Here is a 12,500-nt window from a genome sequence, read left to right as displayed (position 1 = left end):
AATTGATCTTTTCAGTAGAACTACAGGTACCTAAAGTCAAACCAGTTTACGAGCAGACTCCGATCCCATTTGCTACGTTGCCAGGTCCTTCTGACCATTTTAATCCACACCTATTTTGACCACTTTAATCAATGGGCAGACTAAGATAAAGAGAAAGGGTAGTTTAATTCCCTCGTTAACCCAGATTTGAATGGTCAAAGTAGATGTGGTACTGCCCCTCTAAATTGTTTCCTTCATTATTTTTGTTTTGTAAACCAATTTCATGCAGCACTTTACGAAATGGTTCCTTGTAACCACCAAACCCAATATTTTACTTCACTTGTAAAACTTTGTCTATCTTCGGAATTTCTTTCCTTGCATAAAAAGCTAATACAGTTTACAGTATAACGCATCGATTAGAATCGTGCACATTTGTTACGGGTTTTTATCTTTTCCTTTTCTTTTCCCTAAAAACCAGCTCTCTAAATTCTTCTTCCATTTCTTTAGCTTCCTTACAAATCTGATGAAAGTTGTTTTTGATATCTTTGTTGCATCTGCTTGATTGATTCCAAACTTTGAAATTCCACTTTCTTTTTTCCATTTAAAAAACTTGTACATGTATGCCATTCGCGTTCTTCAGGACGAAGGACACGCCGCGGGGAACTCTCCATGGTGTTTATGGAAGCTTGGTGTGAGAGACAATGAATAAGGAATATTATCTCGACCCTTTTAAACGATTTGACCAAGGGTCTCAGTGATCTGACCCAAGTGAAGAAGTGGCACAAAGTATACCAGATCTCCAAGTTTGTCATTTTTCTTCCCTTCTCTTAGTGAGGCGAAGTTAGCCGGATTAAGGAGAATTGGCAGAGCTGGAAATGGTCTTGGAGTCCTCTCTTAAAATGGTTTGACTTTAGTAGGGTATGAAACTGAATGGCCAGCCTCTACTGTAGGGCGACCACCTTCCCGAAAAAGTACTTCAACACGTCCTGTAACCCAGGATAGACATTAGTCAAGAGCCAGCATCCGTTGAGGCAACACCTCGAGAGATCTACTTTCCTGTTGAAGTACCTAAGTTTTTTCTCCCAAGTCACAAATTAAGGCCATAATTTCTGATTTTAGGGAAGGTGGTCTCGCTATGGTAGAGGTGGCACCCAGGTGGCCATTCGGTATTTTACCCTATAGCTCCGCACGGCATATTAGGCTACCTTGGAAATTGAGTTTTTTAGCATTTAATGTGTTATCAAGAATTTACAGTTTTTTTTGGTGGTCAACTGTAATTAACCTGTAACCTCAGAACTGACATGTTAGCCTAATGTATGCTGTCCATCCAGGAATGTTATCACACATGCGCAGTGTTATAGGGGAGCTTTCGGTAAAAAGTGGAATTTCCTTTGTCGGAAGGCCTGGGGACAGAGCCCCTTGGCTGGGTAACACAACCTAGGTTAGATTAGGTTAGTATAGTTCCTTTTATAATAGGTTGCTGTAGTCAATCTCTTCTTGAACATATGGCTCCCATATGCCATGCATATGCACAGAACCATTCCAGAGTGGCCATCATAACAATAACAAGTCCGTTTTCTCTCTTTGTGTTTTACCCCACCCAAAATCCCCCCGTTCCCAAATTGTCCCTGATAAATGTGAAATTAATAATAATTGACCATCAATAAACAACACCACCTCTTTGATTAGCAACACTAAAGGTTTAGGAAAACTCAATTTCCAAGGTAATAACCCGTGCAGAGTTGTTCTATAGTTTTACCCTTATTCTCGATAGAATACTAACATAGTTACACTTTGCTGAAGGTTCGAAATTCAGTTTTTATGAATACGCTTATGAATCTTACTGTGTACTACTTCATTCTGATTTTCAAGTCCCTACTATCATAACAATCAGAAAATAGTCAACATTTTTCTCAGTGATCGATATTTTCATATCTCCTTGCCTAATATCAAGCAGGAACTTGTAACTGTCAAATCTTGAGACTGCATAAGTAGTTAAGGATCTGAAACCAACATTATAGTATAGTGTAATATGACGGTATTTAATTCTATGGTAAATTCTACATAAGAGCTCTGCATGGAGTTATTGTGTATTGATAAAATGTTTGGATTGGAAAATATAGAAAATTGTGTATTTAATGCAGTACAGGTGAGGTACTTTGAGAAATTTACTGTCCTTTGTTTATGATTTTATTTACATCCCAAGGTGCTTATACTAAACACAGCACTTCATACAGCTTTTCTGTAGAATTACCTTTAACTCTTGTTGCAGATAACTGGAAACCAAATATAGTCAGTATTCTGACAATAGACTACCATTTCTTGACCGTATGTTCCAGTTAGGTACTTTACATATTCAGTCCTGATAGCTTGTTGAATTGTAAGTTATTGAAGTGTTATTGTAGTTTTCAGAGATGCACACCTCCCAGCTTACAGTAAGGGAAGCTTTACCGTGGCTGCTGTAAACCGTATCTGATGATATGGTGATATATCTTAACCTAATGAGGCCCCTGATCAGAGTTGAAAGTACAGGAATGAATCAAGATGTAACCTACTCTAAATGAACCTAGCTTAGCATGCACAATTCATTATGTGCATTGAAAAGCCCATCTCTTAGTGTATGTACTGGTCTTATTACCCTGCCCTTATTCAGAATCCAAAGTACCATTGGGAACATCTTTTTCAAATAGCTCTTCTTGGGATGTGGAGGGCTCTGGATGTTCAGTTGAGTAGATGACTGCCAGTGATAAAAGAAAAATAAATTAACTTTTTATCTGAGTAATTGCTGTTGCAGGTGAACTTTGACATACATTGTCAGAAATGCTAGACTGATTACCAGGGCACTTGTGCTAAAGATGTTCATTATTTTAAGTAATAGGTTGTAGGTTAGAAGAACCAACACGTTTTCAGAATTGGTTGCTGTATAATGTTCATATACAAGAAGAATTAGCAAGCTGTAGGTGGTTCTTTCATAACTTGACGTTAATACTATACTTGGTTTAGAGCAATAAATAATTTAAGACACTTTTATCTCATATCTACCATGAGAAAGCTTCTTTATACCACCAAACACCCATGTCTCCCAAAAGTGTAACCCAGTCCCATGGTGGAAGTTGTCAAAAAAGCTGACTTTGTCATTACAAACAGTATAGTTTCATTACTAATTTTCTTAGATTTGTGAGAAGACATGGATTGGTTACAAGTATTTATCTTCAGAAGGAGAATGTAGTTGCCCTAAATGTTTATGAAGAATGCTAATTACCTCTCCTTCCTGTATGTGGAAATTTTCATGCATATAAATTTGTATTATTTCCAAATAAACACAATATATCAAAACAACAGTAGTATGCATACTCAAAAATGAAAAGAAATTCATAATTAGGAATAAAGTTGAACAGCAGGCAGCAGAAGAGACAGACTGTCTTAGACTGCTGCCAAAAGGAAAAGTCAGTTTGTACTAACTGGATGGCAGGGCTTCCTCTCCTACCTTTGGTAGCCAACTACCAATAACCACCTTGATTTTTTAGTTAAATGGCCAGCTCCAGCTTGCACTGAAAGTTAATCCCATATGTAAAGATGGAAGGTTTGTACAGTAGTACCTCGAGATACGAAATTAATCCGTTCCGAGGCGCCTATCGTATCATGAGGTTTTCGTATCTTGGACCACATTTTACATATAAAATAGCTAATCCGTTCCAAGCCCTCCAAAACCACCCCAGTAAATTTCATAATAAAGCTAAATTGACCTATAAACAATGAAATACTACAACAATTTGGACCATTCAATACGTAACTTAATAATAAAAATGCAAAACCTGTAAATAAAGTGTATATTAGTGTACAAGAAATATTATTACTGTAATGTAAAATGTGGAAGCTTACCTTTCGAGTGTGGCTATCTCCGAAAGTGGTGGCAGAGGAGGAGGAGGACAAACGGCAGATACGTACACTTAACTTTACGAAACAGATAACAAAATGTCAGAAAAACACACTAAACTTTACAAAACACATTAACAAAACTGTAACACTTAACTTTACAAAAAAACTTAAAATAAAATTCATTTTGTCTTTTTTTGATTTTTACATTTCTTTTTACTTTTTTATACTTTACGTAATTTCAATTTCTTCACCACCGAATGGATGCCAGTCCGTTTACGGAATTTTTTTAACTCTGGGGTTGCCGTTGATGTCCCCTCTCTGCCGTCATCTTCGGCTTGGGCAATCAAAAATACCGCTGGCCTTCTGGCAGATTGCCGTCTTGGTTATCGTATCGCCATCGATTTCTTGGTCCTCGATCCATACAAGAAGCAGCCTTTCCATTTCATTATGCACATGGCTCCTCTTGTTGGACGAAATAGTCACGCCCTTGGAAGGTGTAGCTGCTTTGATGGCTTCCTTTGGCTTAAGCATGGTGCCTATCGTCGATGGATTTCGGCCGTATTCCTTAGCGATCACACTCAACCGCAAGCCAGCTTCATACTTTTTTATTATCTCCATTTTTGTCTCCATAGAAAGCATTCTCTTCTTTCTGTGAACTTCAGCAACTTTCTTGGGACCCATGACTATATGTATTGTACAGTAGTACCTCGAGATACGAAAGGCTCAACCTACGAAAAACTCGAGATACGAAAGCCAATACGAAAAATGTAACGGCTCTACGTACGAAAAGTTTTCAAGATACGAAAGGTTTCTGAAAGTCCGAGATTCGCCCGGATAACAATTTTGAAAATCGCGCCACGCGCCGCCGTCTTAGTACTAGAAGACTCGCCACCATCCTCCTGCTCTCCCATTGGTTCCTGATGCTAGTCGAGGCCATGAAATCCTTCTCTCCTATTGGCCAGCGTCCCTCCCATCATGCATCTATGTACACATGGTGGCGTGCTTCGGCCACTCGGTACCAGCATTGTTATAGTACGCACGTGGTATTCGTTTTCGGGATCGTCAATGTGTACGTTATTTAAAAAAAAAAAAGTGATCAAGATCTCTCACATGGGATAAGTGATGAAGGTCTCTCTCATGGGATAACTGGAAACTTTACAAGGTTGGTAGAATATCCACTCCCTGCTGAACAGAGGGTGTAGACCAATCATTTACAACATGCATACCCAGTACGTATAATCAAGGCACTTCAGTTTATGTTGAAGGTCAGCAGCCAAACATTCAGTACCCCAATCAGTTGCAGAGAGAGCATTGGTTTTGAACGAGGGTTTTGATGGACACCAGGGCCAACAGAGTCATGAGGTGCAAAAAAAGAACTAAGTGATAAAAAACAGAAAGTTGAAATTCTTTAAAAAAAAAAAAAAAAAAAAAAAAAAAAAAAAAAAAAACAAAAAAAAAAAAAAAACCTACGTAAAGTAAAAAAAAAAAAAAAAAAAAAAAGTAAAAAAAAGTTAAAAATAAAAAAAAGGCAGAAATTAAAGCCGCTTTTCATAAAGTGCAATCATTTGTAGAAGACACCCCCCGAAAAGGCTCACACAGGAACATTGTGTATGTGTATTTTTTAAAGTGTACGTATGTACATATGTACAAAAGAAAAAAAACCAGCAGAAATTAAAGCCGCTTTGTTCCGACACGGCATACAAACCTTCGGTCCTTTTACAATAGGAAGGTACTAGCGGCAGCTGGATAGGTCGTAAGCTTTCGAACAAGGGGTTCGGTAGTTAACTGCTTGTCCGACAGGCGCGCGCGCGCGACTGGGAGGTAAACAAACCACTTTTGCTTTCGGCCTGCTGGCGTGTAGACGTGTATCATCGCTCTCTGCCCGCTTCATCGTCGTTGCTTTCGCATGGTTGTGTTTTTCTTTTTCTATTTATCTAGTGAAACTGAATTGTAAGTACAATCATTTCATCTTTATTTCCATTGAATTCAATTGTGAATTAAAGGATCTTGGTTCTCCACGCCCTCCGATTACCCGAGTGCCGGGACTGAAGGGCGGGGTAAGTGCGGGAATTCATTTTCCCAGAAATGATCGTCGTATGTTGTGTGATGCTCGGTTTTTTTTGCCGAGGGCGGGAGAGCGCTCGCTCTGAGCTTTTGAATTTTGGTTGGAAATGTTGTAGACATTGAAAATCCGTAAGTAAGTGCCCTTTTCATTTATATTTTTTTGACCTGTATGCTCGTTGCCGAGCGAGTGCGCTCGGCACGAAAACTTATTCTGTATGGAAGTGGAATCGCAAGTACAGTATTCTTTTTCATTTTCATATATTTATTTTGATTGTAGCAATACTCATTTTGGATCAGTTTCCGCTCTTACCCGGAAATTGATCCTTTCACCCCTTTTTATTTGAATGAAGTGAAATTGCAAGTGCAGTTCTTTTTCAATTATTTTCATATTTTATTTTATTGAGATTGCATTATTTACTTGGATCAATGTTTCCGCTCTTCACCCGGGAATTGATCCTTCCCTTTTATTTTTTGTATGAAGTGAAATCGCAAGCGCAGTATTCTTTTTCATTTTCTATATATTTTGATTGCATCAATTCATTATGGATCAAGGTTTCCGTCATAATCGGGAATGGATCCTTTTTACCCTTGCGCTCGGTACCGAGGGCGCAAATGCGCTCGCTCCGAGCCCTTATTCAATGTGAAGTGAATCGTAATGCAAGATTCTTTTTCATTTTCTTTTTCATTTTATTCTTTTATTATTGATTGCATCAATATTTATTTTGGTTCAAGTTCCGCTCAGTCAGGGAATTGATCCTTATGCCCTTGCATTCGGTGCCGAGGGCACGATTGCTCTCGGGACTCTTATTATTATTGTTGGGTACATGGTGCTGTGCGGGGGTGGGAACGAGAATATCCCCCCCCTCCCCACCCCCCCCGCTCAGCTCCCACAGATGGCCCTTCCCCTTGGGGGGGTGGGGGGGGAGGTTATCTGGGTTCTTCTCCTCGCCCGATCCGTCGTGCGCGCGGAGGGCGCTCGGTGCCCGATGTACAATTGTATTCGGGGTCTTCCGCTCGTTCGGTTTTGTGGGGCTCTCGCCCCCCCGCGCGAAGGGGACTTCCCCCCCACTAATCACTACTACTGTTATTTCCGCAGGTGCTACTGCCACGAGGGTGGACCTTGGTGAGGTATGGGTGTCCTTTGATTTGCAGGGGGGGGGGGGGGGGGGCGTGCCTAGTGTCCAGGGGCGGCGGTTCTATGTGTGGGCCTGCTGCGGTCACCCATGGAGTGGTGACCACGACAACGATATCGACTCCAGGTGACGACGTCCCTCCTCACCTGGTGTACTCGCCTCACGTGGTAACCAGTCTTGCCTACAGCCACTGTGAAGTGCCGTTCGCCGAACCGTACCGAGAGGGGGGCGTGCCCCCGCCGACGCTCAGTGGTTGCCGTGCTGCCGCAGAACCACACTTCCGCTGCCCTAGAGCTCGACCCCTGGATCTTCCGCCGGTACCAGGATGTTGCTGGCTGCTGCTCCACCTCCTGTGTTTCCGGTGTTGCCTGCCGTACCTGCCGATTCTGTACTGACTGTCCATGCAGTTACTGCGCTGGCTGTCCCTGCCGTTGCTGCGCTGGCTGTCCCTGCCGTTGCTGCGCTGGCTGTCCCTGCCGATGCTTTGCTGGCTGTGCCTGCTGTTCCTGAGATGCCCATACCTGCTGACGTTCGTCCCTGTTCGTGGTGGTACTACCCCAGACTTTGGTCTATCTGTACAGGTGCGTCCGGGCCCTGTGGCTTCGGCTACAGCAGCCCCGGCTCCGCCCTGGATTGCAGATCTTACGTCTGTCCTGAGGAAGCTGACGAAGAAGAGGAGGAACGTTGCCTTCATCTTCTTCATCGTCGTCGGCTGCCGCCTCTTCCCCTTCGACTTCTAAGGCTTCACAGCCGAGGAAGAAGAAGGTTGCCTCCTCCCTCCCTTCGGGAGCGGGGCCCGTCTCTTCTTCCGCAAGGAAGAAGACTACGGGGACCAGAGGGGTACCGGCTAACACCGGTACTTCCTCGCCTGGTGTCAGTGGTTCTGCCACTGCATCAGGGGTCCGTCTCGGCTCTCGTTCGCGGGAGGAATGGGTACCGAGTGTACGGTCGCCTACCAGCGACCGTGCAGCCAGGAACCAGACCTCTGAGCCTGCTCAGCGTCAGGTTCACGGCACGGAGCGGAAGACTGGGAGGTGACAGCCGCCTCGCGCGACTCTCACCAGACCAGCTCTCGCTCTCGCGTGGCGACCAGCTGGCTACCCTGGCTGATGTGATGGTCCACGACCAGCCACGGGCTGAGGCTAGGAAGAGGTCCCCCCGTTTGCCGGTGCCAGCCACGGCTGGAACCAGCAACGTGACGTGCCGTGAGGACAAGCACCGGTCTCACTGTGACAGTGGAGCCTGCAGGTCGCCTGACCGTCGCTCTCACAGAGAGCGATCGGGTACGGCAACCAGCACCAGCTCTTGACACTCGAGATCGGGGCCGCTGTGCTCAGTCCAGCCGTTCTCCACAGCGAGACGGTTCGACCAGCCTGCAGCTCGATCGCCACCGTGGGTTGACGATCGCCTGCAGCCCTACAAGCCTGCTGGTTCTGCCAGCGAGCGAGGAGGGAGCGTCAGGTCTGCCTCTCCCGTACCTTCAACCTCCTCGGGTTACACCGGGAGGAGCGAGGTATTGAGGAGTGATCGTGAGGGGTGCGCCCCTTATGATCCCACCACGACGCCCTACGTGCCAGGCACGGTTCTTGACGGCCAGGACGTATGCGCAAAGTGGATGGAGAGACCGACCGAGAGGGCTGTCGCTGTTCCCCTTCTTAGGAGGAAGGTTCTCGGAATATGCTCTGTTCGAAGGGCTCTTAACGGTCCTACTCTGCAAGATGCTGTGACTTCTGAGATCCAGAGGAACTTTGCCGAGGTTATAGCGCTGATTCGTCAGCACAACGACTCGGAAGGATCGCCGCTCCCACCAGCAGAGCCACGTCTCGGCTCGAGTCGTTTTGGGGCCTGAGAGGGAACCCAAATCGACGGTGGGTCTGCCGCGATCGGAGCTTGCCGACTGTGTTGAACCAGGTAGTCTCTCGTCTCCGGACAAGAAGCTTTCTCAGTTCTGGCCGGTCGAACAAGCTACTTCACCACCTCTACTGCAACAGAGGCGTTTCTACGTGTCTTCGGACACCGTATTTGAATACCCCTTCGGTCCTCCTGAGAGGTTTCGACCTCGACGAGGACTGGAATGAGTCGGAGGACGGTATCGGCTCTCTCCTGTCAGGTGTCGATCAGCCCCACCCAGACGACGCTCACAGTGGCGGCAGACCCTTACCTACAGTATGAGTTCGTAACCCTCTCGGGAAAACGTTTTTCTCCTGACGATACGTTTTCCCAGGCTCTGAGAGGCCATCGCCGTAAGGCGATGGCTGCTCCTTTTCTTCTCCAACTGCTATTCCGCTGGGAATGCGAGCCAGTATCCAATTCCATCCCCCATTCCCTCTCTCCTTACGGCTACGAGGGAAAGGGGAGGGATACTACAGAGATTTTCTCTGTAAGATCCCACGTTTAGGGGCTGCGCTACCGGGGGACCTTCGGGTCCTACCTGACGTAAGCCCCTTGGTCGTTGAGAGGGATCCTGCCCCTTTCTCGATTTCTACGGGAATCGAGAGGACCACCAGCCGATATCGTTTGACGAATTCGGTGGGGGTTTCACAGAGTGCTTAGAATTCTACGGAATTTCTAGCGCACTCAGAGTGTTCGAGTTTTTTACGATCTCCAAACACTTAGGCGAGACCACGGTCCAAAGTGAGCAAGAATCCCCGATAATTGTTACACGATAATCGGGAACCTCGCTTATGCTCGATTCCTGTAATTTCTAGCATTTGGAAGAAGATGCTGCTGAAAGAAGAGTATCACAGTAGGCGATTAACCTGGAATAGAGAAGAACTGACGGGAACTTCCAGTTTTGGCTTGAACTATCGTCTTCGGTATTCTGTCCACCATTGAAGCTTTCCTTTGGGAAAGACTTCTCCTTCACTCTCTTGACTAGAGAACGAAGGCGGTCGATCTCCAATCCTTATTCTCATTCCTCGAGGGGAAAAGAATTTAGGATGGAGGTCGTGGTACAGAACCTACAAATATACTACGTATATTACCCTCGCGACATGATTCTTTTAACAGTTGAATGTCCGGGGGGTAGGCGCCATACCGTATTGTTAACTCTACGGTTTGTGACCGAGACGAATTGTATCTTAATTGAACTGCAACTCGGGGTTGCCTGCAACCTCCAGCAGTTATCAGTTTCGATTTTAGATACTTGGTATTGTCCGACAACACCAAATCAGCTTTTGTATTTACCGAAAATCGTTTCGTTTAAATATAATTGCCGAGCGTATTTCTTTATGATCGATGGTTTCTAGCCGAACGCATTCCTTCGTGGAAGGGATAACTGGCAACTCAGGATGACGAGTCACCGAGAGCTACTGCGTATTGAACTGCCTGATAACAGCTCAGTATCAGCTAACTCTCCGAGATGCACGGTCGGTTACGTCTCTCTCTCCCCTGGTTGATTGACTACCGAACCGTATCTACCCAACAATCATGGACTTAGGTCTTTGATTAACGGGGATTCTCGCAATAATGAAGGACCATCTACTGCTGTGACGCTCGATTTCATCGCCTTCGACATTGCGAGAATTTTCAACAGAGATATCTCTTGGACTCTTTCATCTTTCTGTTTACCGCACGGTAACAGAAGTCTGTACTAGTCTCCCGCTGCATCGCACTGCGATAATGCGAATGATTTTTGCAGACATCTGAGTTTGTCTTCAAAATATACTCATATTCGTAGGTGTGCAATTATCATTGTTGCGCCCGAATTAACAGATGTGTCAGAAAGACATCGCTACTCTCCGACCTGACAGCTCTACTTCCAAATGTTCAGCCCATGAGAAGCAGTTCTTCAGGCAGTATTTCCCTGTGTCTTCATTACTGAAAAGCGCTCCGCTTTTATTGCAACTACGATCCTCACCCGAGACAGCAATGAATAGCGGTTAGCGTTCTCAGTCTTTGTAGCACAGGTTCAGAATCTTGAGAATCCTTCTCTCGGTTCAGCTGTGAAGACGTAGGTTGCATTTTCTGTACACCTTCGTCTTCAACAACACATAGTGTTGTTTCTTTCTCCTTAGCTGAGAATCAACTATACTATGAGATACTTGCCATCAGGGACCTCGGTCTCTAGAAGGCAATTGACTTTCGCCTGTTGGGCACATGCCTTAAGAGAATCATCACCTCGCCTTCTGGCATCGGTGACGAACAAATTATTTGTTTAGTCTCTTGGCATAACCCTTTTAAGGCGAAGGTCACGTGACTTGCTCGGGTGCTTGGACAACTTGCCTCCTACCGAACGCAGTCAGTCGGCAGCTGTCAGAGCGCCCAAGTCAGTTACGAACTTTGCTGTGGACTTAGTTCGGTTGTTCCATAACAGCCTTTTCTTCTGTCCTAACGGCTTGTCACAGTACCCATACCATCGACACCCACCATTGAGTGTCGGTGTCCTATCCACTACCGAGAAGAAGAACTTCACTGCATGGGGATAGGAGAATGTGAGACACTTCGCTGCAGACGGATAGACCAGTATGGACTTCACCGCCTTCGATGCGAAGGAGATGCTGCTTTGTCCTGTGCAAGCGCGACGCGCTTTTCTGAAGAAACTCGACATCCCAGGCTGAGTGTTGAAGACTCTTCGTCAGCACCAAGATGACCTAGAAGTACACTCCCTCGAGTTACACAAGAACTTCTCCATGGCGCAGGTACTGAAGGCAGGTCTGGTACAACCGACCACTGGCACCTCCGTCTACCTTTTGGATATTGCCCACAGGTCCTTGGATCGTTTTCCTTGGGACCCGTGTGGCTGCTCAACACGTTGTGTAGCTAACCCAGACCCTAGCAGGCTGAACAGCATCGAGTCCTGGTGTGACTGTAAGAATAGATAAGTGAATGAGAGAGTGACTGGCTTCTCTTCCTATCTTTTTCTCCCCTCTACCTGGTGGGTAGAGGGATACGGTCATCACCTTGCTGGATAAGGACGAGATGCAGGTGACTACTCGACAGAGCCCCATCCTATCCCTTTCACTAGGGATGGGAGCGAATATCCACCACTTCTCCTACAAGGGGGGGGAAGTGGATGCCAATAAGAGACAAAACCATAACTTTATGTTGCCTCTTGCAAATAGGAACTTGTTCTTGCTTGCTGTATGAAGGGATACGCTTGCCTCTCTCTTATACTTGGTCCAGAGGTCTGACCATTGATCCTGCTGTGCACACCCCGATCAATCGGACAGAGGCTTGGATCCCTCCCTCACTCTTACGACCAGGGAGGCATTCCCAAGGTTGGGCGAACACCAGTCTGTTCACAAAAGACTCAGATTCCTCCCACCAAGAAGTGAGTCTTCCTATTGTAAAAGGACCGAAGGTTTGTATGCCGTGTCGGAACAAAATGACAATTTTGTCCAAAATTGCATTTTTCCTAACTATACAAACCTGAGGTCCTTTTACACATAGTCCCACCTCATGCCACCCCTCACTCTGCAGTTTTTGCTTGGGCCAAAAGCAAAA

At 45.5% G+C, this 12,500-nt stretch overlaps 1 protein-coding gene across 2 annotated transcripts in view; it reads left to right on the top strand.

Annotated features, from left to right (window-relative positions):
* The window catches only part of LOC135215434 (ATP-dependent Clp protease proteolytic subunit, mitochondrial-like), a 31,024-nt gene that overhangs the window by 684 nt on the left and 17,840 nt on the right, over positions 1–12,500 (top strand). Inside the window, exon 1 of one of the 2 annotated variants that reach the window (XM_064250087.1) lies at positions 840–881. The exons of the other annotated variant lie outside the window; for it this stretch is intronic. Within the exon in view, the coding sequence (XP_064106157.1) occupies positions 855–881 (27 nt within the window). The 5' untranslated portion in view covers positions 840–854. Of the gene's footprint in view, positions 1–839; positions 882–12,500 lie in introns of those variants that run through there. 2 annotated transcript variants of the gene reach the window in all.

Source organism: Macrobrachium nipponense, chromosome 5, assembly GCF_015104395.2.
Source record: "Macrobrachium nipponense isolate FS-2020 chromosome 5, ASM1510439v2, whole genome shotgun sequence".
Lineage (NCBI taxonomy): Eukaryota > Metazoa > Arthropoda > Malacostraca > Decapoda > Palaemonidae > Macrobrachium > Macrobrachium nipponense.
This window is presented reverse-complemented; position numbering and strand designations above follow the sequence as displayed.